Source organism: Benincasa hispida, chromosome 11, assembly GCF_027475165.1.
Source record: "Benincasa hispida cultivar pf3 chromosome 11, pf3_genome.v1.1, whole genome shotgun sequence".
Taxonomy (NCBI): domain Eukaryota; kingdom Viridiplantae; phylum Streptophyta; class Magnoliopsida; order Cucurbitales; family Cucurbitaceae; genus Benincasa; species Benincasa hispida.
Window position 1 is genome coordinate 53,542,673 of NC_143488.1, and position 27,811 is coordinate 53,570,483.

At 37.3% G+C, this 27,811-nt stretch overlaps 1 protein-coding gene and 1 pseudogene across 2 annotated transcripts; one reads left to right on the forward strand and one right to left on the reverse strand.

The window, feature by feature from the left end:
• Window positions 1–146: 146 nt before the first annotated feature.
• Window positions 147–27,805, forward strand: RST1 (ARM repeat superfamily protein). 2 transcript variants are annotated; one of them, XM_039049013.2, is made up of 25 exons: window positions 147–649; window positions 1,459–1,743; window positions 1,921–2,004; window positions 2,198–2,477; window positions 2,633–2,892; window positions 3,014–3,200; window positions 3,330–3,517; window positions 5,802–5,902; window positions 7,402–7,477; window positions 11,653–11,784; window positions 11,872–11,953; window positions 12,064–12,136; window positions 12,522–12,690; window positions 19,897–20,027; window positions 20,107–20,198; window positions 21,080–21,165; window positions 21,239–21,454; window positions 21,568–21,645; window positions 22,087–22,269; window positions 22,433–23,329; window positions 23,407–23,703; window positions 25,305–25,964; window positions 26,248–26,398; window positions 26,635–26,753; window positions 27,170–27,805. In XM_039049013.2, the coding sequence occupies exons 1-25, from the start codon at window positions 257–259 to the stop codon at window positions 27,533–27,535; spliced, it is 5,586 nt and encodes a 1,861-aa protein (XP_038904941.2). In that variant the 5' UTR covers window positions 147–256; the 3' UTR covers window positions 27,536–27,805. The 2 variants fall into 2 exon arrangements, with proteins under 2 accessions (XP_038904941.2, XP_038904942.2); XM_039049014.2 differs by having other exon boundaries at window positions 522–649; window positions 1,442–1,743.
• Window positions 9,774–10,790, reverse strand: LOC150032727 (uncharacterized; annotated as a pseudogene).
• Window positions 27,806–27,811: the final 6 nt, after the last annotated feature.

Consider the following 27,811-nt stretch of genomic DNA (forward strand, 5'->3'; position numbering starts at 1 on the left):
TTGTGACTTATTGGTAAATCTACCTTTTTAAGGTGGGCTTTTACGGATGTCTAAAAAAAGAAAATATTAAATAAAGTTAGCATTAGATTGGAAGATTTTCTAATTTAAAAAGCTGGTATAAATAACGAAATTGAAAGCTACATATCATGTATAAGATTGATTTCATATAACAATTTCCATCGTAATCAGATTTATAGCCATCCAAGTTCCCGCCAATAAAAATCCCCTTCGCTGGATTCTTTCTCTTTTGCTGGTCATGGACTCGTATGCTCCATTGCTAGAGAAACTCCGGCTTCCCCAACAGTCGCTTCAACGTTTCGCCGTCGCTTCAATCTTCTCCAAACTCCGAACTGCTCCGAAGCATCTCGACTCCGATTCCGACCCGGGAAGAGAAGCCATCTCCCAATGCCTCCTCCATTCCTCTCCCGCCGTCGTCGACCAATCAGTCCGAGAGCTTTGCCGCTTAGTCAAGGACTCTCACATCGATGTCTCTCGCGCCCTAACGGAACTCCAAGCCGCTCTCGAAGGATCCGAATCGCGGTTTGTTGACGTGTTCGTCAAGGGACTGGGCTTTCTCGTTCAATTTGGGTTCCGTAAACACAATGGGTCATGGCAGTTTGGCTCCGCGGAAACTCATCCGTTTGTTAAGGTAAGTGGAGTTGTTCTGTGAAGAGATTGCTTGACGTTCGTTGCGTGGAATCGATATTAATTCTGAAAAGTGTTAAGAATAGACAATCAAAGATAAGTAGGAAACGTAAAGTAAAAGAGATTAACACGAAGATTTACGGGATTCACTAACAGAGTTAGCTATATCTACGAATAGGAAGAGAACAATTTTATTAGAGAAAATTAGATAGATAGAATTGAGCATCTAGGGTTAGAGACTTTATATAGTGCATTCTCTAAACCCTAGGGTCATGAATGTAAAGAACGTAAAGGTGACAAATGCCTAAATAATTTAGGTTTTCCCCCGAACACCAGGGCGTATTGCCCCTAGACCTGTACTTGGATGTTCAAAGCACCACACACTAAATTTAAGGCATTCTAACAATGAGTTATAAGGACAATGTGGCATTATGTATATAATTAGGGGTAGCACATCATGCGTGTAATTAGTAGTTCTGTGATTTTCATTTGAATTGTCAATCATTGGACTTTATTGGTTTAGTTTGGATAGCCGGCTTACATCCTTTGTATAAAGAGGGATCATCTCTTGTACGTTTGAATCACAATAAAATACTCGTGTGGATTGTTGGAGTTCAGACCCATTTGATGTTTGGTTGCATCAGTGCTATTTTGAGTTTGGTGAAACCAATGCTTACTTTTATGGTTTATAAGATACTAATGCTTATTAAATTTGAAAGTCAATCCTCTGGTTCTGTACTTATTTATTGGGCAGTCCAATTCTTGCTGGTTAATGTGAAGTTTAAAGCAGTGGCAGTGTGGGGTGTGTGGCAGGTGTTGTCTTGTCGAGTGGATGTTCAAGCCCAGCTCTTGCACCAAATTCCACTATTTATAGTACAAAACAAGTCACTGGGAATGGAAGCCGTCTGCAAATTCTTAAGCCCATTTGTGAACTATTCAATATTAAGAACACAGTTCTCAGACTCATCATCTTCATTATTTGCACGGAATTTGATGTCATCAATTATGTCGGTTTGTTGCTCATATCCACACGAGGCAATGCCAGTTCTTGCTTTGTTAATTCGAAGCCTCGAGTATGTCCCACACAAAACTCTAGAAGTAAGTTGGCAGGAGGAAGATAATTTTCAATATTATCTTGATTACGTTTTGGATTATAATATTTAAACTTGATATTAATCATTTTAAGATTTTCACATAACAAGCATACTAATCAATATACAAATGATTGCGGTCGATTTATATCAATAAGGTTCATATTTCTTCATCATTTTGTAGGATTTCTGGAATTTCATACATTTGGTGGAATCGTTGGTGGACGCTTGTACTGTGGTGTTAAGAGTGTTAGTCACCAATGGATCGGTATGCAGTCGTTTCATTCTTCACCACAGTGAAATTTTAGATTATATTGTCAGTATGTTTTGTGTATCCTCTTGCTTGCACAGTAGTTTGGAGGTTTAGTTAAACTTTTTGATAGATTTGACCATGGCTTAGTTCAATTACAATAGTATAAATTTCAATCTCTGTTTTGAATTGTCCCTTTTTCCCCACTTAGCATCTCACAATGGAGGCTCAACAACGCAGCATAGAATTGTTGGATACAGTTCTCTCCCTGTATGCATGTCTTGACAGACATGTCTGTGGCTATGAGCGTATTCTTGAACAATCAAGATACTTGTTGTCCGTACAAAAGGACCTTGGGATGCAATATGTACCAAAGCTATCTTCAGTTTTCCCATCATTATTTACAATCCTCATAAAATCAGAGCTAGAACACGAGCAATTGTTGATACTGAAACTTCTTCTCTCCCTCCTACAGTGGAAAGCTGAACGTGGTATGTTTGCTGTTTAGTTGAATGTATCCTACATGTACCTATTATTTATATTCACATTTTCTTCCTTTGGCAGTTGGTTATAAGAAAATTTCTCTCAACATTGTCCACTTTACTGTCATAGTGTTGAATATATAATGATGCATATGGCTTTTCAGAATATGCTAACAGGGCAACAACACTTGTTCCAAGTGAAGAACTTCTATTTGTCTTTCCTGCCATCAGTCTCATGTCATCTCCTTCAAAATCCATTAAAGGAGCAGCAACTGAATTGCTTTCCATGTTAGAAAAGTTGTTGGTGACGCTATTGGTGACAACAAACTCAAAGGACAAAGTTGAGGAGAGGGGGTTCCAGTTTCCATCAATTAGCACACCTGGGTCCATTGTTGTTAGGCTTTTGGAAAAGCTATGGTTCCAGGTCAATCTTGTAATATGTCTTGAGTATTTTTCTTTGTCTAAACTGTAATTGTTGCCTAAAAGTACAGAGATGCTTGAAATGGCGATTGACAATTGATAAGATTCAAATCATTTTACCTCAGGGTCTTTCTTCACCATCCACTGGGTTCTTTTTGGATAGTGCTCTTTATGGCCAGAGTAATGGCAAAGATGATAATGATTTGCCCAAAAAGTGTTGGACATCAAAATTAAGAGAATACACATTATGGATTGTCGGTAGACGAAAATCCCTCTTGCCCCTCACTCAATTTGATGAATTATTTGTTAAAGGTAAAAAAAAATATTCGTTTTTGATGAGTTTCTCACCCTGTCCTAATAAGAGCTTTTATATTTTGGCAATTGGCATCCATGGATTGATGGGATAAGTGATTGATATTCTTTTATCATTTGCTTTTGTAGAAATGCCCTTCCTAGTAAGTGCAATCACTGCCATTATGGTGGCGCATCATTCATTGGCGACTGATGCTGTAGAGTTACTAGCCGCAATTGGAACTTTGGATCCGAAAATTGGATTTCACTTGTTACTTTTAGTCCTTTTTTACTGTAATATATTTTCAAGAAAAGAAGTTCAACGCCAGGATATGGTGGTGAGTTTTCTTTTTTCACTTGGGTCTGACTAGTTTTTCAGCATGTGCCCGAATGTGATATTGTTTGTTTCATTGCATGTTATCTTCAAATCATCTTTTTTTTACCATTTGAGAATATTTTAATGTTCATTTCAGTCAATGATAGTCACTATTAGCTGTAATAGTTACCTCCGGAACATAAACTCGTAACTGTAAAATATTGATATATTTTTGTAGATTATTGATTATATTGTATAGTTGTGAATTTTCTATTATCTTTTACCCTTCCATCATATAACTTAGTGAAAATTAGAAAAAGAAGTTTACAATATCAATAATGACAATATGAGGCGTCTTGTAGTGTTTAGCCCGGACACTGTCCTTTTTGTACTGTTGTCTAATCCTTCCTATGGGCTGCGTATATTGATTTTAGTTTTGTTCGGAAATGACGAGGGTGCTAAGGGGTGTCAGCCTAGTTGATGTGGGTGCACCTCCTGATCCATAGGTCCTTTTGTTTTATGCGTTTTGTATAACATTCTTGTACTTTAAGCATTAGTCTCATTTCATCTTCTTAATGAAGAGCCTCGTTTCCATTTCAAAAAAAAAAAAAAAAAAAAATATCAATACTGGCAATAATATAAATCAGTGGATTTGTTTGGGTCTATCAATCAATGTAAATCATTTGAATAAAATAAAAAACAATGTTAGAAAAGCTTATCCATTCCGTTACGATACTCATATTTATGAGAAAACAGTCAATATTCTGGATGTTGTTAATGTTGTGAACTTAGGGTATTTCCATAAAATACTTCATTATTATTTAATATATATGTGTACCTTGTTTGTTCTTTTATTTTTTTTAAAAACAAAACAAAATTTCATTAATATAATGAAATGTACCAAAAAAAAGGGGAAAAAAAAGAGGAAAGGTAGATGTCAAAAAAAGACCTCCACTTAGCTTGTTTATTGGAAATTGAGTAATTACGAAACATTTTTGATAGTCTACGTCAAGTAACAGCAGTTAAAATAATATGATCTAGTTAGAGAAAAATTTCAATCTAGATTGACAAAAGCACACTGGTTTCATTCTCCAAGTGTTCATACTTTGCTTTTTTCTTTAAAGGATGATCGTACAACAGGGCTGTATTTTGGATGTGGTTTCTATATCAAGAGGTAGAGCTTATTCAAAAGAGGAGAGAAGCAAATGTTAGAAAAATGGTGTGACGAACTGTCAGTGGAAAATAGGTGGTCTTGAATTTCAGCCTTTAGGACACGGTTTATCTTAGTAGAGGGATTCTACCATTTATAAGGAATAAGTATGGTACTTTGAGCATTAGCTTCTTTTCATTAATTCAATGAAAAGTTCGTTTCTGTTTAAAAAAAAAAAAATATCAATCACACATTTATAGATCAATAATGGTAAGTTTTAATTTATACTTCATTTGAATTTAGAGAATCAAAAGCTTCAATTGGATGATGTGGAAGAGGTGATATTGGACTGTCATGCAAAATGGTCAAGATTAATTTTGATAAGGGGTTTTATTTTTTTATTTTTATTGTAAAAAAAAAATTGTGTGGGGCGAGGTTTATTGGACGTGGTATTTTGGGTATAAGTGGAAAACTTGGTTGAGAATTTGTTTAATTTTCCATATTAATTAACGATAAACCAAGGAGAAATATCAATGCTACTATGGGACTAAGACAATAGAATCCTCTTCCCCTGTTTCTTTTGTTGTCGTGGTCGATATTTTTAGTTTACTTGTCTCCAAGGAGATGGAAAGGATTCTCTAGTGGAAGGTTTCAAAGTGGGTAGGTACAAGACTTGCTTCATACATCCTCTCAAATTCCGAGACCATATTAGGACTTAAAATCAATGAGGACAGAAACTCGTGCAGTGGAGTTAATTCAAAATTCATTAGGTGGGAAGATCTAGTGGCATGTAAGGTATTGGGTTGTTCCTATTCATGCTTGAGCACAACCATTCAGTCGCACCCTAGTAATCCTAGCTTTCTAGACCTTTGTAATATACATTATACAGTGAGAAAATATATTATTTAGTACAAATTTATTGTAATTATAGGTTAGAACGAACTTTAATTGTTCACTTTTAGAACAGGGTTTGTTTAGAAAATATAATAGAAGTCGGTGGACATTATCCTCCAACAAAAAATAAGTTTCTTCAGTATACTATTCACACCTTTATATCTGGCATGGATAGTAATACTTTTAATATTTGCCTTTTGTTTCAGGCATCATTTGTCTTTTTATCTAAACATCTGCGTATACTTCTTTCATGTTAATGCAGCTTAAACTTTTGGGATTGCTTCCATGCCTTGCTTCTCACAGTGCAATGGTTCCGTTCATAGTTGAAACTATTTCACCAATGCTTCGTAAAGATTCAAAACCGTAAGTGCCTTAAAATACTTATGGTTTTGTTTTACTTTCATTTATTTGTTCATCTCTCGTTGCCAGTTGCCATTGCCACTTTGCCTCATATATAATCTTTTATGAGATAAGTCAAGTGATTGAAGATGTATGAAATATAAGGTCTTACGGAAAAGGACTTGACATATAGAACTAGAAAGATAATTTGAAGACAAAAGAAATGTGGATCAAAATTTCAACTGTTGATATTCTTGGGGTGTCGCTAAACATTCTGCTGTTTTCTCGACCCATATCTCCCATTGCATGGCTCAAACATCATTCACTCACAAAACTTTGGCTTGGTCCCTCACATCTTCACCGCATAGGAAGAGGATAAGGGATGTGGTCTCTTGAAGAAGCCAATCTCCAAAAAGTATGAGCTTTTCTATGTCAAAGATTGACCACACCTCATATTGAAAAGTATCCTTAGAGATTTGACTTAGAAAAGCTCATACTTTTCAAGAGACCACACCTCATATTGCACGAGGAGAAGGATGTGCTGTTAAGATGGGGGATCAAGAATTTCACTTCAAGGACCTAAATAAGCACCCACATGCCATGTCTCCTTAAGCAAGACCCTCTCCATAGCTAAATTGGAAAAAACCTTGTATATTGTGCTCCTTTAATGGACCACATTCATTCCATTAAATCAACCAAAAAAGAGTAACCTTGTCTTTGATTTCGATAAATTTCTCAAAAGTAGAGAATCTAACTTAAAGATATCAAACCATCGATTGTGAGAACTAGCAATAACTAAAAAATTCAGAACGACAGCCTCTTCTAGAAACATATATACAAGCTATGACTTGTTTCCATAAGGTACCCCTTAAATTACCACTGAGCTAAAAACCTTAAACTAATATATTACGATAAAGTTAATCTCTTTTCAATATTTTTATATTACCTATTGCCAGTGGACTTGAGAAATTGCATGAGGCCCAACAAGTGGTTAGTAGTATTAATTGGGAAGAAAATGACACAGTTTGTATATGGAACATGTTGCTTTGAGACCATGTTAAATCATTAATGAACCCAAAAGCTTAACCTAATAGGTTATGATAGATTTAATCCTTTTATAAATACTCTATAAGTGAAGTGCTAGAATCATTTAGTCAAAAAAGTTGTATTCTTTTTATTGAGTTCCCCAGAACATAGCGTGCAATAGAGACTACACTTAATCTTACTACGTGATTGCCACCAGCTCAAGTTGACGCTCTTGTATGTTGGAGCACTTTTCTAATGAAAAATGTGGTATCCCTTTTTTCTTAAAAGAAAAAAGAAAAGCAGCCCCAAGGGCTCTGATGCTCCAGTTGATTAGAAGTTAGGATTATTTTAATCATCAATTTCCTGTTACATATTCTGGTTGGTTTATAAGTGTCACATTTTTCATACATACAGGATGGATGTATTTAGTATTCTTAGTGGCTTACTATGTATTCAGATAGCTTCTTCTAATCTCTAATTGTTTATTTTATTTCCAGAGTCTTATATGCTACAGCAACTCGATTGCTATGTCAAACCTGGGAAATCAATGATCGTGCATTTGGGAGTCTGCAAGTAAGTTGTGTGAGTGCTTGGGGATGATAGGCTGAGCTTCGATTGAGTTGAGTACCCGACAATTGAAAGAGTTCATGCCAAAAATGTCTAATAAACACCTTATCTCTATCTGACACTATTGATTTAGGATAACCATGTAACTTAACCACCTCCTTAACAAACACATCTGCGATGGACTTGGCAGTAAAAGGGCGCTTTAAAGCAATGAAATGCCCATATTTACTCCGCCTATCCACCGCCACAAATATCACATCACATCCCCCTGCCTTAGGTAACCCTTCAATGAAATCCATTAAAATATCACTCCAAACAGCATCTGAAATTTCCAATTGCAACAACAACCCAACTGGTGACAAGGTCTTATTCCATTGAGAAACAACACACTCCTACACATCTTTCTTCACGTCCCTTTTCATTCCTTCCCAATACAACTCCCCTGTCAATCTCTTATAAGTCCTCAAATAACCAGAATGTCCTCCAAATACTGGATCATGGTATTTATGTAGGGCTGTAGGTTTTGAAGTAGAAGACTTGGATAACACCAATCGACCTTTATACTTCAAGATACCCCGTGGCGATGTAAACTTTGGGACACTGTCAACATCTTTCAATTTAGCAATTCTGTCCATCAATTTGGAATCTTTCTCCACCTCATCTTTGATAATTTGCACATCCAACAACGTAGAAATTGATAAGTGAACCAGATGCACAGTAAGAGGCTTCAGAATAAAGCATCAGCTATTTTGTTTTCAAGTCCCGCCTGATAGACTACTTCAAAATCATAACCTAATAGCTTCACAATCCACTTTTGATGTTGGGGGTTGAATAACCTGCTGCTCCAAAAGAAACTTCAACGCCCTCTGATCAATTTTGACCACAAACCTTCTTCCTAAAAGATGAGGCTGCCATTGCATTGCCATCAACACATAAGCTCCCTTTCATATACCGGCTTAGCACGATCCCGCATAGACAATGTATGACTATAAAATGCAATCGGCCTTCTTTGTTGCACAAACACAACCCCTATTCCATACCCCGAAGCATCATTCTCAACCTCAGAAGGTTGATTAAAATCAGGTAATGCCAACACTAGCAATGTTACCATGGCCTGTTTCAATTTCTCAAATGCCCCATGAGCTTCTTCAAACCACCAAAAGCTCCTCCCTTCAAAAGTTGACTTAATGGAGTTGCAATGCTCCTATAATCCTGAACAAACCACCTACAATAACCTGGCAAATCCAGGAATCCCTTGACTTCTCTGATATTGGTTGGAATAGGCCACTCCAACATTACACGAACCTTTTGAGGATCAACCTCCACAACTTGACCTGGGATTACGTGTCCCAAATATTCCACCCTACTGCGAGCAAACTAACATTTGTTCCGATTGGCATACAACTCATGTTCCCGAAGAACTGATAACAGCAACTTTAAATGCTGCAAATGCTCTTCTAAATTCTTGCTATATATCAAGATATCATCGAAAAATACTAATACAAACCTTTGTAGATAAGGCTTGAAAATGGAGTTCATTAATGCCTGAAAAGTTGATGGAGCATTTGTTAACCCAAATGGTATAACTAAGAAGTCATAGTGCCCTTCATAAGTTCTAAATCTTGTCTTCTCCATGTCACCCGGGTGTATCTTCATCTAATGATACCCTGAGCACCATTCAATTCATCAAATAACCGGAATGGGAAACTTATCAGGAATCGTGACATTATTGAGAGCTCTATAATCTACACAAAACCTCTAAGCCCCATTCTTCTTTCAAACCAACAGGACTGGACTTGAATATGGACTGGTACTCGGCCTTATGATACCTAAAGATAACATTTCATCCACCAGCTTCTCCATTTCCTCCTTTTGATGATAAGCATGGTCTAACATTCACATTATTAGTACCTTTCTTTAAATGTATATGATGTTCAAGTGCTCCTCCTTGGTGTAACTCTTCTGGCCAATCAAAGACATCCTCAAACTTCTCTAACAATGCAGTATGGAATCAGACATTGTATAAACTTCATCCACCCCGTACCATTCAGCCAATGATACTCCCCCTTCCATTGCTCGACACTTGATCAAGAATCCTTGATCCAAACCAGTCCATGATTTCATCATACGCCTAAGACTCACGCGAGCCTTGGTAAAACTAGGATCGCCCTTCAACACAATCACTCGATCCTTTTAACTAAAAGTCAATCAAGTTATGCTAATCAACTTCAGTAACCCCTAGAAAATGTAACCACTACATTCCAAAATTATATCCACGCCTTCTAACTCCAAAGGAAGAAAACTACCTCGCATCACCCATTCTCCAGTTGACAACTCCATCGTTACAAACTCCTTTCCCCCTTACTACAAAACCAGAGCCTAAGATCACACCATAATTGGAGGTTTCAACCATTGGCAATTTCAAAAGATTTACTAACCTTTCTGATATGAAATTATGAGACGCTTCACAATCGATCAAAACTACCACTGGTTCACCTTTCATTTTCCCTTTTAACTTCATCGTATCGGGATTAGTTAACCCTACCACTGAATTAATCAATAATTCCACCACCGGTCTCCATTCGTCCTCCACCTTAAGCGTTTTCAATTCCACTTGTTCCTCTGGCTAACCGACATCATCAATCAATTCTACTTCCTTTTCATTCGCCTGAACCACCAAAATTCGTAACTCCCTCTGTTCACGAACTTTACATCGATGACCCTCGTATATTGTTCATCGCATCTGAAACACAAGTCCTTCTTCTTCCTGGCTTGAAATTCAGCTGAGACAACCTTTTAATCGGTCCTTCTCGCCGATTACTAGTTGCCACCACTCCTCTCAGTGTAATCCTTCTCATTGGCGTAGTTTCAATTTGATTTCCTCCCTCTTTCGCAACAACAGGAATATTAGGTTTAACACTACTAACGACAGACTGAGTCTTACCTTCGGTTTGCTTGCTCGGGCCTGCCTCAAGCTACGTTAATTCACAGTTCTCCACACGTTAGGCCAACTTCATCATTTGTGCAAGCCCAACGGGCTCCCAGCACTCCACTTCAGCCTTGATCCATGGAGTTAGCCCATTCACGAAAGTTTCTTCTAAAACATCATGCGGCAAATGCAGTAACAACGCCACCAGCTTATCGAAAAGGTTTTGATACTATTTTATCGTCGATTCCTATATAATTGCCAAAAATCAACCATAGATCGATCCTTCTCTCATTGATTGAAATCGCACAAGTAATCTCTACTTCAAATCTTTTCGATCCTTGAACGACTCATGTTCTTCTTTCGATCGATACCAATCCAATGTTGCTCCATCAAAGCTGATTACAACCACCATCATCTTCTCCGACTCCATCAATTTATGAATATGAAAGTATCAATCGACTTTAAACAACCACAAATCAGGATCCATTTCATTGAAGATTGGCATTTTTACCTTTTTAAACTTACTTCGATCGTTTATCACTTCTTCTGCTCCCGACTTTGCAACATTCGTTAGTTCATCAACAGCTCTCCAATCACTTCTCTAGATTCTCTTTTGGCTTTTGAACTCGTCGACTGTTCCAGACACCACCGAACGTCCTTTCCTCATCTCCGCAACATACGATAACAACATCTTCTGTTGTTTCTCTGCTTGTACTCCTAGTCGCTCAATGCTTTTGGCTAATGATGCCAAATTTTCTTCAATTATCGGTAACTTCTGAATTTCTATGTGAATGCCAGAAATTTCATGATCGAACACCTCCTATTTCTCTTTGAATCTCTTATGAGCCATCTTCCAACTTTTCCTAGGTTGCTGCTCTGATACCAATCCGATAGGACACCAACTCAAGAAGTTTTATTCAATCAGAAATCAGCCAATGGCTGTTACAAAATCAAGACAACACAGAGAACAATGATCAACCCCTATCTCTCTCTCTCACAACCGAGAGAAGACTCCCTACACCAAAACAACCAGACCCTACTTCCTAAAGTTTCCTTCACATATATTCCTCTCTTCCCCGCCCCCCCGCCCGAAGTAATACTTCCACACACACATGCTTTCCCTTTATTACCCTTTCTACTATATTTCAATATAATTGGTGGCCTAACAGGTTATTGGCTTGTCTTTCCTTTGTTCTACATTTTCCTGATACCTAATTGTGTAATCATGCTCCATTGGCTTCTTCACCTGTAGAGAGTCCTGCTTCCCAAGGGATTTTCAGACTTTAATCATGAAGGAGAGATTTGTCTCAGTTTAGCTGCTTCGGTACGAGATGTTTGCAGAAAAGATGTAGATAGAGGAGTGGACCTTATCTTGTCCGTTTCGGTATGGCTTTCTTGGAAACCATTCTATCTTTGTTTTTTTGTTTCACATTTATTACAGACGGATTTAATTTATCCTCTTGATTAACAGGCATGCATTGAAAGCCCTGATCCTATCAATCAAGCTCTTGGATTTCAAGGTCTTGCACATCTATGTGAAGCTGATGTCATCGGTATACTTACTGTCTATAAGTTATTTTCTCATAATCTATCACTACCTAAATTTTTTGTACATTAAGAACCAAATAGTCTAGACTTATGTAGTTCATAATAAACCTTTCAGATTTTTACACGGCATGGAATGTCATTGCCGAGAATCCGCTGGACTATTCTGCAAATCCAGTTCTTGCAAATAGGTTAGTCACTGCTCCCAATGAACTACCATTGGACTTTATGAAAATCAAAGAAAAAGTAGCTTTAACTTTTACCAATGTGAGATTATTACTATTTTTATATTACATTCACATTGATACTAACTAAACTTATGAATCCTTCTGCTTGCAATTTCTATCACACACACACACACCAAAAAAGAAACATTTTTGCTTGCCACAAAATAGGGACCCAGACCTCCAACCACTTTTATCTAATCAAACTAGTTTATGACAAAGTCTGTCTGAGGGAAAATATTTTTCTTCAATTTGGTTGACATTGAAATTATTAAGCTAAAAATAGTTAACATTAACTTTTAACTTCTTGTATCATTGATCTATTTAAGAGGATGACTTGGCTTTTTGGCAGCCTCTGTAAGCTTCTCAGGTGGGGGGCGATTGATGCTGAAGTCTATCCAGAAGCTTCAAAAAACATAATAGGAATTCTTTTCACTGTTGGCACATCAACTTCTCCTAGTCATGATTTGCTGTGGGCGAAGGCGAAGGCTTCTGCTTTTGATGCCTTGGCACAATTTGAGGTAAACTTTAAGATGAAACCATTTCTCTAGTTATTAGCAATATTTTTCTTCTTTTATAGAAGAACAACTGTACTGAGATGACTAGGGTTGGCCTAAGATAGGCTTGGGGATTACATAAATAGTTTCAACTTGCTGAGATTTTAACAATGGATTGATTGTTCAAAAAGAGGCGACTGGCTGTGATTTTTCTTTGGGGGCTTAGCTAGGTTGCTATCAATACTGCTGATTGTTTGCAGCATCGATTTCCTTATATGTGTATTTCTCCCTTTTGGTGCCTCATGTGTCATCTACATGCTGAATCTTCAATTAATTTGTTTTTGCAATGCCCATTTACTGCAAAATTTTGTGATATTGTTCTGTCTTCTTTTGGGTGGTCTTTCATTTGCCCTAATTCCATCTTGATGTGGCCTAAAGGAGATGAAAGGAGAATTCGTTATAATTCTATAGTTAAGGTTTTCCATTCTTGTAAATATTTTGTGATATTTTCCTTTTCTATGTTTTGTACACTTGTATATATTCATATCTTTGGTGAATGAATAGAGTATTATGATTCTTTCTCAAACTTAAGAGTTCTACATGGTATCAGAGCTCTCTAAACAAACTTAGGGTTTGAGAATTTAGAACCCGTTTGTGATACGTCTAGAGTTTTGTGGAGAGGTGAGTTTACACTTTTGCTCACAGTCGCCGTCTTCGGTTCGTTCGTCATCGTTAGCCGCCGCCGCCGCAGTCATTGTGATACGTCTAGAGTTTTGTGGAGAGGTGAGTTTACACTTTTGCTCACAGTCGCCGTCTTCGGTTCGTTCGTCGTCGTTAGCCGCCGCCGCCACAGTCATCAGCCGCTGTCGGCGGAAAAAAAAATGTTTTTTTTTGACACCGCCTAGTCCAACGAGGAGCCTAGCTGCCGATCTACAAAACCCCAAAGTTCGGTTGCCATCTGACCAGTGCGTGACGCTCACGCGCCGACTGTTCCATCTTGCCGTCCGTCCACGTGCCGGCGCTTGTAGGCGCGTGCGCCGCTGTTTTTTTTTCGTCCGTCTTCTGTGAGTTTCCTCAGTGTTGTTGGCTCTTCTCGGTGGTTTGTTTGTTTGGGATATATAGATATACTCACTGCTTGTAAAGACATCTCTTCGGTAAATTAGGGTTTGATTCTCTGCTGTCCGATGTCTATTTTTTGAGGTAATGGCTGATAAGAAACCAGTAATGTCTGAGATTGTTCCTATGGTGTCAAAAGTAACCGAACACAAGTTGAATGGATCCAACTACTATTCATGGAGATCAAATCCAGGAGGTGTTTTTTACTATCATTGTCATAAACCTGGCCATACGAAGCGTGAATGCAGAAGATTGCTGAATAAGGGTCAGAGGATGCCATCACCCTCTGCACATGTCGCCTCTACTATTGATAATCTTGACAAGTCAATTACGATTTCTGTAGAGGAGTTTGCTAAATTTCAGCAGTATCAAGAGTCATTGAGGGCATCATCTTCTATTCCCATTACGACCATCGCAGAGACAGGTAACATTTCTAAATGCCTTCTTTCCTCCACGTCAAAATGGGTCATTGACTCTGGCGCTACAAACCATATGACAGGTACCCCAGTTTATTCTCTAACCTTTGTACATCTACCTCTTCACCTAATGTCACTATAGCTGATGGAACCTCCACTCCTGTTTTAGGATCAGGAACCGTCCATCTCACTTAATCAATTTCTTTGTCATCAGTTTTAAATTTACCAAATTTCTCGTTTAATTAGATTTCGGTCAGTAAACTCACTCGTGATCTTCATTGTTGTGTCTCCTTTTTTCCTAGTTATTGTTTATTTTAGGATCTTACGACGAAACAGACTATTGGTAAAGGGCGTGAATTTGGAGGTCTTTACATCTTTGAACCACAAACACGTACGACCATCACATGCTCAAGTGTGTCGTCTCCCTTTGAAGATCATTGTCGTTTGGGTCATCCGTCTCTTTGTGTTGAAGAGTCGTCGTCCACAACTTCAACATTTGTCTTCATTAAATTATGAGTCATGCCAGTTTGCTAAATTTCATCGTTTGAGTTTGTATCCTCGAGTCAATAAACGAGTTAGTGCTCCTTTTGAATTAGTCTATTCTGATGTTTGGGGTCCATGTCCTGTTGAGTCCAAAGGAGGGTTTAGGTATTTTGTTACATTTGTCGATGACTATTCTCATGTTATGTGGTTATATTTAATGAAAAGTCATTCCGAGTTACTTTCTCATTTTCGTAACTTCCATGCTGAAATTCAAACTTAGTTTAGTGGTGCTCTTAAAATCCTACAGAGTGATAATGCTAAGGAATATTTCTCTCATACACTCGCCCATGGCATTCTTCATCAATCTTCTTGTGTCGATACTCAATCTCAAAATGGGGTTGCAGAACGAAAGAATCGTCATCTCCTTGAGACAGCCAGAGCTTTGATGTTTCAGATGCATGTTCCAAAATTCTTTTGGGCTGATGCTGTTCCCACAGCTTGTTTCTTAATAAATTGCATGCCTTCTTCTATTCTTAAAGGTGAGATACCTTTTCGTACTTTATGCCCCAAGCAAAATTTATTTCCCATTCCACCCAAAATATTTGGTTGTACTTGCTTTTTTTGGGATGTTCGGCCTCTGCATACCAAGCTGGATCCAAAGTTCTTAAAATGTATTTTCCTTGGTTATTCCAGTGTCCAAAAGGGGTATCAAGGAATTAGAGGATGATTTCCTTGTCTACACAGTTATTTCTCCCTTCGATCCTCTTCCTGATTCATCTCTACCTGTGGCTACCTCTACTCTTCCACTCATCGTTAAGGTCTATACTCGACGACAACCTCCTTCAGTTCCATGCCTTGTACCAGAGTCTTCTTCGTCACTGGATCCAGAAACGAGTGATGTTCTCCCTATTGCTCTTCGTAAGGTAAACGTACATGTGCTCATCCTATTTCCTCTTTTGTTTCATATAACCATTTGCCGCCTTCCACATGTTCATTCATTGCATCCTTAGAGTCTGTATCCATCCCCAAAACTGTTCATGAGACTTTGTCTCATCTTGGTTGGTGTGCCGCAATGGTGGAGGAGATGACTGCCTTAGATGATAATTGTACTTGGGATTTAGTTTCTCTCCCTGCAGGAAAGAAGGCTATCGGTTGCAAATGGGTGTTTGCAGTTAAAGTCAATCCCGATGGTTCTGTTGCTCGGTTAAAAGCGCGCCTTGTAGCGAAAGGCTACGCACAAACTTATGGCGTTGACTATGCTGATACTTTTTCTCCTGTAGCAAAAATGGCATCTGTGCGGTTGTTTATTTCATTAGCTTCAATCAATCATTGGCCTTTACATCAACTTGATATTAAAAATGCATTTCTTCATGGTGATCTTCAAGAAAAGGTGTATATGGAGCAACCACCAGGGTTTGTTGCTGAGGGGGAGAATGGAACGGTGTGTCGCCTTCGTAAATCCTTGTATGGATTAAAGCAGAGCCCACGAGCTTGGTTTGGTAAATTTAGTCAGGTGATTGAAAGCTTCGGGATGCAGAAGAGCATGTCAGATCATTCAGTCCTTTTTAAGAGATCTGAGGGTGGTGTCATCTTGTTAGTCGTATATGTGGATGATATTGTGATTACTGGTGATGATGCTTTAGGTATCCAGTCTCTAAAGACCTTTCTTCATAGTCAATTCTATACAAAAGATTTGGGCATGTTGAAATACTTCTTAGGAATTGAGGTAATTAGAAGCAAGAAAGGAATTTTATTATCACAGAGAAAATATGTACTTGATTTGTTGACTGAAACAGGAAAGATCGGGGCCAAGCCATGTAGTACCCCAATAATGCCCAATTTACAGCTCACAAAAGATGGAGAATTGCTAAAAGATCCTGAAAAATATAGGAGGTTAGTGGAAAACTTAACTACCTTACAGTGACTCGACTCGATATGGCCTATTTGAGTCATTACATGTCATGCCCTACAGTTGATCATTGGGCTGCATTGGAACAGATTCTTTGTTATTTGAAGGCTGCTCCCGGGCGTGGTTTATTATATAAGGATTATGGCCATACTAATATTGAATGTTTCTCAGACGCCGATTGGGCAGGATCTAAAGAAGACAAAAGATCAACCTCAGGGTATTGTGGTTTTGTTGGTGGTAATTTGATTTCTTGGAAGAGTAAGAAGCAAAATGTGGTGTCATGTTCAAGTGCAGAATCAGAATATAGAGCAATGGCACAATTTGTGTGTGAATTGATTTGGATATATGAACTTCTTGTTGAGTTGGGATTTGAAATCACCACACCGACAAAGTTGTGGTGTGATAATCAAGCAGCACTTCATATTGCGTCTAATCTAGTATTTCATGAAAGAATTAAACGTATTGAAGTTGACTGCCATTTTGTACGTGAGAAAATTCAACAAGGGTTGGTAGCTACAGGATATGTGAAGACTGGAAAACAATTAGGAGATATCTTCACGAAAGCATTGGATGGAAGACGTATAGATCATCTATGTAACAAGTTGGACATGATTAACATATATGCTCCAACTTGAGGGGGAGTGTTATAATTCTATAGTTAGGGTTTTCCATTCTTGTAAATATTTTGCGATATTTTCCTTTTCTATGCTTTGTACACTTGTATATATTCATATCGTTGGTGAATGAATAAAGCATTCTGATTCTTTCTCAAACCTAAGAGTTTTACACACCCTTTTAGTCATTTTAGTAATCCTCTTTTGGGGTTTTCCCCAGCTTTCATTTATCAATGAAATGTTTGTTTTACCAAAAAGAGGAGATTGGCCTAAGACCATTACCATATTCTCAATAGTTTTAGAGAGAATAATGATCTTATTGTATTAATCAGGCTGAAGATACATACATACATACATACATATATATATATATATATATATATATATATATACAACTAAGAAACTCTACTCTAGGATATATAAATTACAATAAAGGACAACTAATCATAATTACATTATAAATACATATTATAACACTTCCCCTCAAGCTGGAGCAAATATGTCAATCATGTCCAGCTTGTTGCACAAATAGCTTATTCTTGCTCCGTTTACTGCTTTAATAAGGATATCTCCCAATTGTTCTCTAGTTTTCACATATCCTGTCGATATCAACCCTTGTATTTTCTTGCGAATAAATGACAGTCCACTTCAATATGTTTAGTTCGTTTATGAAATATTGGGTTGGATGCAGTACGGAGAGCAACTTGATTATCACACCATAGTTTAGTTGGCACAGTAACACTGAAGCCCATCTCAGATAAAAGTTGATGTATCTACACTACTTCACACACAAATTGTGTCATAACTCTATATTCTGACTCAGCACTCGAACGGGAAACTACACCAAGTTTCCTCCTAAAAAAACACAAGATTCAGACTATTCTAAACCCTAGCATCATAAGTGATATAGGATTGGGTCCCTAGCTGGATGGATGAAGGAGTTTCCTCCTTTGTTCTTTGATCTTTCAAAAAGTGTAGAGTTACTCTTAGTCTATTCTTAATTGCTCACCTACCCATTACTTCTCTCTTCTCAAAGCCCCGAAAAATGTAACCAAGTCTATGGGAAAGTTGATAAAGAGACTTCATCTGGAATGATGGGTTTACAAGCCAGGTTTCAACTTAGTGAAGTGGGAGTGGACAGCCTTGCTCACGTTGTTTTGGAGGAGCGGTGTGGCCTCATTCAATAACCAAAACCTGTCTATGCTGATGAAGTGACTTTGAAGATTCACGCAAGAAGAAAATCCTCTTAGGGAAAAGGTAAATTCCAGTATTTATGGATGTAGTGACCCTCACAGGTGGATGATGAAAGAGTTAAAGCAGAAAAAATGGAACAAACCATGGTTGGACATTACCAAAAATCTGCCTCTCTCTGTTTGGCTTACTAGATTCATAGTTGGAGCGGGCACTCAATTAAGTCTTTTGGAAGATATTTGGATTCACCAACCCACTTTCCAGTCCTTTCCAGATCTTTTAGCAATAAAAACAGGCGTTTTTATATTTGAGTGTTGGGACAACAAGAAGCAAACTTGGACTTTGGAACTCAGAGATAGCTCTTCGACAGGGAGCTAAATAGTTGGGCAGAAAATTGAGTTAAGCTCACCTTATTGAAGGGCTAGAACAAGTATCTTAGTCCCATGGGGACTTGACTCTAGTTATTCTACAAAGTCTACTTGTTTATGCGTTCTAACAATACTACAAAGGTTAAAATTCCCTGACTAGGTTAATCTAGAGGAGCAAATGTTTGAAGAAATTAAAAATCTTCCTATGAGGAATGTTGTCAGCTTGGGTTTATTCCTTGTTGTCGCTCGAGACTGTCATCTTCTTCCTTGTTGGGGTCTCATCACTCTTAGAATGATGTAGCCTAAGTACCCTCAAGGAGTAATCCTCCAAGAAGGAAGGTTGTGAATCTTTTATTAGAATGATAATGTACAAGAGGGAAAGGTTTCTATTTATAGAGCTTTATTACAAGTGGGGTAAAAAGGAAATTAACCTAGAATATTACCTAATTACCCAATTAACCCCTATTCTCCTTACATCACAGAAGCTTCCTCTTTGGTCTGTGGTTTTGAAAGGTCATCTTCCTCTCCGGTTATAGGTGCAGAACTTTCCCAAGTGCTTGAGCTCCCCCAACATCACCCTCCACGGTACGTAATGGTATATCTTCAGCTATACACCACATATTATAGGAAACACCAAGAGCGATTGTAGGGTTTAGATTTGAATAATTCATGCACATGGGTTATTAGGAGCACCTCAATTGTTTCATGGGCCTCATTTCATCAAGTCTCTCTATGCCCGACTTCAAGCTTCCCATTTCTTTTCAAGCTTCCCTTAGTATATTATAGTAAATTTCCCATTACTTTCTGGGATGAACAAGGAAACTCCAAGAACACACAAAGAAACACAAGAACACTCGAAGATAAAATATAAGAGAATATACAGTATACTGACAGCCTTTCAAGAGGGCTATCTCTCTCCCAAATTCCCTCTATTTATAATTAAAAATCCTAACAAACTCCCTAACTAATTACTAATACGCCCTTACCCATTAACATACTAGTAATCCTAATTTATCCCTAACTGGGGTTCTCACCAATACTTCTGGTAGTGATTTGGGTAGGAATACACATTGAATTTATTTATTCAATATTTGATATTCCTTCCTTTGGTTTTGTTATTCATGCTTTCCCAGGTGTCCCTTCTTGAGAGAAATATTCCAGATTTTAAAGAAAGGAGCATGTCAGTTCTTTTTACTGAGAAAGATGTGGACATCCTCAGTGCCATAAAAGATTTTTTGGTCAAAATTATATTTCACGAGCACAGGTCTGCATTTACTATAATCTACTTCCAGCTTCAGTTGCTCTTGGAAAATAATTGACAAATCATTCCCGATGTGTTCCAGTAACCGAAGACGACTAGTAAAGGAGAAGAGAGTTGCTGGAAGTAAGATTGAGAAGCTACTAGATGTCTTTCCTCGTCTTGTTTTTGCTTCAGGTACTGTTTTTCTTCTTCTTTTTCTTCTTTGTTTCCCAAGATGAGAAGAATTTAATAGTACTTTATATTGCAACCAGTAGAAACCTGTAATAATTAGTTTATGAAACCTTTTTTGGGTGGACGCTTATAACCCCTCATCTGGATCTCCCTTCTCTTCTTTTATGAAATCTTTTGTTTTATTATATTTGCTTGACATCAACGAAATATATTGGTTGTCAATAAATCTATGGTGCATGCAGTATAGAGGTTCCACATTTTGTGGGCACACCACTCATGCACTTCAGTTAATGTTTAAATAGGATCATACTAAAATTTTAATAAAATATTAATATAGAAAAATATATCGAACAATTATTTTCTATAAGAAAAAAATGTTCATTGCATAAATGAAGTCATGTGCTACTATTGGAAATTTGTGACTTTACTTCCATCAAAAATAGCACCCACACTAGGAAAAGTAGTTTTGATTCATTGAAGGCCACAGATAACATTTACTATTTCATGGTTACTAGTTTATGTTGAAGTGAATGAAATATTTATCTTAAACCAACTTAGTTACTAACACCTACACAAGTTCATGGAAAAATGGTTAAATTCAGATCTTAAAACCCATGGTAAGCTTGTAAAGCAAGAATTATTAAATCATATTCGAAAAAACTAATAAAATGAAAAGGAAATATGACGTGCAACCATTCTACTAGAAGATAGGGTGCTTAAGTTAAGGTTGCATCCCATGTCTTTCCATTTCTTCTTCAGGAAGATGGGGGTTGTATTCAATTGAATTAAACTTTGGTGAATTAGTTTAGGCATTCCATATCTTGAGCTGTTTTTTCCTCTGTTTATTTGTGTAATATTGCTAAATTGCTTAAATTTGTTCTCAGGAACCAGAGGTAATGTCAGGGTACTGCCTGCTGCTGCACTGCTATGTCATTCCTTTTCTTCTAGAAAAGGGAATGGTCCAACAAGAGTAAGGCAGTTGTAATTGGTAACCTTCATTTTATTTTATTTTCTTTCCCTTAACTAGACAGTTCTTTATTCAGAGAACACAAGATGAACACACCAGTTATGAGAATGCGATGTGTGAAATTGGTGAATCTCTTCAACTTTCAAGGAATATTGCCATGGCTCTCTTAGCCCTAGAATCATGGAAAGCATTTATGGAACGCTGGTTAAAATCTGAAGTTTTATCCACCGATGATAGAGATACTGCAGTTATCTCAGAGAAAACTTCTAAAGCGGCTAATGAAATTTTGAAGGTTCACATTGCTGTTGCCCTCCTATATAGCACCTTGAATTTCACGTCAGTTATTTACAATAGTACCAAAATTGTTGAAATCTTGATATTAATGTTGTTATTCCTGTCATTCAGAGTATAATACATGCTGCTGAAGAAGCTTTGCCAAGATGTGCTGAAAATATGGCACTAGCTATTGGTGCACTTTGTATGGTAATATTTTGCTTCAGCGACCTTTCTCTTTCACAATTTGGTTATCAAGAAACTTTGAATGTCTGTCAATATCTCAGTGAATTTTTCTGAAGTTTATTGAATATCCATGTTATCATTCTCTGGTATCCAGTACGAAGTAGGTTAATAATTATTAATTCGGACTTTGGAGTATAGATTCATATGGAAATGCTATGTTATCACTACGATGTTAAGGTCAAGAGGCCAGCTTCTTGGCATGGCCTTCAGGAGTAAAGCTGATTTCTTGTTAGCCTTTGTGCAACTTTAGATCAGTGAGCTTACCGCATCCGTCTCATTGTGGATGTAGTAAATATACCATATGAAAATTTGAGGATTATTTTCCTTCTCTTTCTTGGATAAGAAACAAATATTTGATGATATGAAATATTACTAGTGTCATGGTTTTTTCCTTTCTGTTATCAGGTCTTGCCTCAGGCTGCCCATGCTGTGAAATCATCTGCTTCTAAGTTTCTGTTAAATTGGTTGTTCCAACATGAGCATGAACATCGTCAATGGCCATCTGCAATATCCCTTGGAATAATCTCTAGATGCCTACATGTCACCGACCATAAATTGAAATTACAGATCATCTCCGGACTTCTTGAGGTATGCATATCCTTTTTCGGCAGGAGGGCTTTGTCAAAGTAAATTATTATTTTCTTCTGCATGGCATTAGACAAATAAAGGGGTTGCAATGTTCTTAATCAATTATGGTGGTTGTTAACTTTCTATCTTTTCAATTTTGAAAAACATGAAATCTCCTTTTCAGGTTTCAAGTGTTAGCAAGAGTACCCTTGTTAAAGGATCTTGTGGAGTTGGGTTAGGCTATTCTAGCCATAATCTCCTTTCTGGGGTTGAAATTGTTGATAAATCAAACTTGGGTAGAGATAAGCAGACAACCAAGATAGAGGAAGTAGAGTTACTAGGAACTATAGTTAGATCTTTATCTTTGATGATATGTCAGCTCACGGGATCTTCCAAAGATATGTTCGAAGATCTTTTTGCGTTGGTTCCAGCACACTCTTTCGATATCAGTGTAGATTCTCAGCTGTTGCACAAGAATGGTGACTCGGAAGACGACGTCTGGGGTGTTGCTGGACTAGTACTTGGTTTGGCTAATACCGTTTTTGCAATGTACAAAGCTGGAGCATATAATGCTGTCCTGAAGATCAAAAGCTTGATTTCCTCATGGATTCCTCATGGAAATTCTGTACTTCAATGCTCGGGTTCATTCGATGAAGTTTCTATTAGAGTTCTCTCTGTTGGATCCTGTCTTGCACTACCAACCGTGACATTGTTTTGTCATAGACTTGAGTTGATGAATGGCGATGAACTGGATCATTTAATAACTGCCTATAAGGAGATTATTTCTGAATTGTTGCCTGTTAAAAAATCTAGTATATCCCATTGGAATTTATTGATGGCATCATGCATAGGAGTAGGGAACCTCGTTGCCGGCATTCTAAATGATGGGGTGCATGCTATTGAAGTTGGATGTGTCCAAGAGTTGCTGGAGTTATTTAGAAGATGTTATTCTAATCCATATAGTCCTTTGATCCATTTTGGTGGAATGCTTGGAGTAGTAACTGCCATGGGAGTGGGTGTTGGAAGTCTGCTCGATGTGTATCCTACAATATCATCAGTTCAAACTGAACATGACTTAAAGGTAACATGTCTTTCTGTTATGTTTTTATTAACTTTGGCAGGAGACTTCTCATCTTATAAAATACATTTCCTTGACAGGAGACTTCTCATCTTCTGGGTCCACTTCTTTCAAGTCGTGTTTGTGAACCACTGTTGACATCAATTATGCAAGAGATGTATCTTGTTGCACAGAACTCTGATGACAAGAACTTGCAGCAATTTGCTGCATGGGCAGTTTCATTCCTTAGACATAATATTTGGTCAAAGGAATTTCCAAACCTTCAGAACTTAAATGAGACAGATGTATCTGGTTCAAGATCTTTACCTCAAAATTTTCCAGTGGATGGTGTAGGAATGCGGCTATGCAATTGGCTAATGCAGCTGAATCTTTCAGAGGTATGTTTCTTTTGTTTTCCTTTTAGCTTTGGTCTGAATGTATATTGAATGCATACATGTATGTATGTATTGTGCATCATCACCCGTCTCTTTAATTTAAGAAAAACCATACTTTTACAAGCGGACAATTAAAAGAAAAACCAGCCCAGGTTAAAGGGAGCCCAGACAAAAGGGCGCTGTTCAAAATAAGAAATAAGGGATGGTTACAAAAATCTCAGTTACAGATACGCACTCAAAGGAAGGTGGTTGAACCTCATTGAAGACCAAAATGCCCTCTTGAGGCATCTCAATCCCTAGAATTCCTTCAATTTTTCTCAAGTTGAATGTACCAGAAAATAGCTAAGAAGGCAGTTGTTCATAAGACTGAAATACAACTAGGATAATTCCTTTCACTTACCGGGATCTTTATTAAAACTGGAATACACGATTCATTAAGTATTTAAGTTGCATAAAAAAGAGGCCCATCCTCATAATGATACCAAAACCTAAGGTGAAACTTATTTCTTTTCTTCTAATATATAGTTAAATCACCCTATATTGTACTTTGAGCATTAGTCTCTTTTCGTTAATTCAATGAAGAGACTTGTTTCTTTTTCAAAATATATATATGTGTGTGTGTGTGTGTGTATATGCAGGGTTAATGAAATTCTCTTCAAAATTCCTATTGCCCAATAAATTGACCTGCATAGTGACTGAATCGTCTAAGTGTTACATAGTCAATTTCTTGAAGCTTTTCCATTGGGAAATCTAAACAAGCAGTAACAGAGCTGTTTGGGATAAATGTCACATGATCGTACTTCTTAGAGGTGCTAAAACCAAAATGGTGAATAAATTGGCAATTTAAAATTTAAGTAGCTTTCTTTAATCTATCTTATCTTCTTGGGTGACATCTTTAACCTTATCCCCCTTTGGTCTTCTGCATTTAAAATTTTGGGGTTTTTTTCCTCCCTTTAAAGAATTCATAGTTTATTCTTATTATTCTCGTATAAGAAATAAATTCATAACAAAGAAAGTAAGTCATGAAGGGTGAGGATAAAACATTTTCTCCTTACCTAAGGAATTGGATAAAGGAGTTCCAATTGGCTTGTGGCAGAGTAGCAGTATAATTACATAAATTCTTGGTCCTGTGAGGCAAGGAAAAATATATATTTTTAATTAACGATTATAGTGCCGATCCATTTATCTTCAGAGATGTTGCAATTACCAACTTACCCTCTGATCAAATTTGCCAAAGATCCCTATCATTTTGTTCCAATCCACGTTTTTTTTTTAAAAAAAAATTATTATTATTATTTTTTTTTTCCAAACCATAACCTTGATTCAACAAATCAGGAAGCTTTTAGTATTCTCCAAATTTCATTTTTGAGTATCAGTGAAAGTTGCTTCTTATCATTTGAAGAGAGTATCAATGAACCGTGAGTCGAGTACCAAGGATATTGTCCAATCTGATCTCATAAAATCTCTTTTGATAGCATATACTACTCTTATTAACACTTTGTTGAACTGGAGCAATCCCGCTCTCTAGAAATTTGTTGGCTACATGCACAATTTATTTTGTCAAAAAGTTTGATTTGAAAAATCTAATACTTCAAAAGTTCCAGACAGGGAGAGCTACACGTACTGAGACTTTAGTAACCACACTACGGTGCCTTTCTCAAGCTCCCAGACTGCCGTCCTTAGAGTGGGGAGCAATAATCAGGCGCTGCATGAGGTATGAAGACCAAGTTGCTGAGTTTCTGCCACCAAGTTCTGCTCTTAGAAAGGGCATTCTAAGGGAAGAATGCTTGAAGTTCTCATTAGCGCACGCAAACAAATTTGACCAACTACTTATTTTTCTTGATGAGCTCTCCGACATCTCCAGGTTTAGGACACTTGGGCTGAATCTGCAGGCATGGCTGCTTACTCATCTTGCAGGTCTCATGAAAGTATTCTCTAATTCGAGGGTTGAAAAACTTTTCGATGACATGAAAATCTACTTGTCTTCTTTTTACTCGGACCAACTTCTGTACAATTATGAGAAGCATTTACTATGCATCTCGTGCTGGAAGGGCCTCTACCAATGTCTTGAGGAAGCTAATCTTAATTCATTGGAGTGCATATCTCATATTGAAGACTTCATGGTTGCTCTTTTTACTATTTTACCTACATCGTCCTCCAGTACCAACAGAGAAGTAGATGAAGTAAACTCCTCAAAAGAGTGGTCTGAGGCAATAAGATGCCTCAGCAAGGCGCGGCAGACCTGGTTGATGAACTTCCTTCAGGTACACGACTCGACCTCTTCATATTTCCAAGGGTTTTTTCATTGTGTTCATTGAAGGGTACTACAAGTTTATGTGACGACTAGTTGTCTATACTGCTAAAGCCTTTGCAGAACGGTTTTTTCTTTTTTTTTTGTTAATTGCTCCTTAAGATGTAAAGAAGTGGGTTTCCTTTTCTATGGGGAGACAAAAATTCAACTGTGCTTTTAGTCTCGTTTCTGCCTTTCATTTATTTATTTATTTTAAGAACCTAGTTTCATTTCTGACTTGGAAGTGGCATGTGCAGGTTTCATCCGAGGACCTTGTATCAAAAGATCAGAAGTTTTCTGAAGTTCTTAAAAAGATGAAAGCCAAAGGCAAGCTAACCAGGAATGGCTCTCTCCCATTGAGTGAGCTAGGAAAAATGAAAACCCTGATGCTGAACTTGAAATCGCAAGGTTTTACTTCTTTGAACAAATTTTAGGAACGAAATTATATTAGTATTAAGTCTGTCAAATGGAGTAGCGATTTCATGTTTTAGAATGCTCCAAATAGAAAGCTCGCTTGTGATCTTAACACAAAATGGGATTCTTGCTTTCTCATGTCTATATACTTATCTGTTTCTTGTCGATTTCTTGGCATTTGATACCGAGATTTCATATTGCTGTTGACTTACCTGACCTTTAATTTGCAGACGTATGGGATGTACTAGTTGAGGTTGTTGCAGCTCTTCAACTTGCGGAGGGAAATGTCAAAAGACAATGGTTGGTTGATGCAGTAGAAATTAGCTGTGTGTCGGTGCATCCTTCCACGGTACGCAATGAAACAATCACATTTAAATTTAGACAATAAACTTCATTACAACATGCTTCATGAACAAAATAAACTATTGCTTTTTAGTGCTATCTGATTTAGTTTACTTCAGACCACCATATTTTATGATAAAACTATTAGGTGGAAAAATATAGTGATTGTTAGAGTGAGCTGGAAGTAGAAACGCAAAGAATTATACTGCTTAGCTTAGTGATATTTTCTCAAAAACTAGAGAACTTTTTTTCCTCGAAAAATAGAGTGGGCTGGATATGAAAGATTTTATCTAGTGTTCTTGAGTTCATCAATTTCTTAACATAAATATTGCTCAAAACATCCTAAGATACAACTCAGGTTGCCATTTTTAGATTATTTGAATTTGGTGCGCTGTTGAAACCTTTTGATGTTTTCTCCTTCAGGCAATCCAGTTTCTTGGTTTACTATCTGGTAGCTTCAGTAAATATATGCCTCTACTGATTCTGGACCCTCAATGTGTGCTGAACAATCTGCCAGTTACACTTAATTCTCTTCTATCCATATCCGGCTGGAGTTCCATCGCGGAGTCCGTTACTTCCCGTCTCTTTGCCTCTACTGAACGCATCTATCATCAAGCCACCCAGATTCCAAATGTGGATGACATACATAGCTCCCAAACCATTGATGAAAGTGAAATTGATGCAGCTACTTCCCTATTACATGTGATGCATAATGCCTGTGTTTCTTTGAACGACTTCTTGCCATTTGGGGATCAGCTTAGACTCGCAAACATGAATATCATCACTTAGCAAAAAGGCTAACTTTGTATAATTGACCACCAAATATTTTGTAGATTAGTTGCTAACTATAGTCAAATTCACGGCTAATGTTAGGCTAGAAAAATTTAGGTGTACAAAAATGATTTGTCCATGGACCCTTCATGGATTTCTTCTGTAATATCAATTTCTTGTCTAGACAAAATATAGAAGTGTATATCAGTTAAAATTTATTAAAAGAAATAGAATGTTCAGGCTAATTAAGGCTCTAAAATAAATGAGTTCATTATTCTGATTGTAAAATTTTAG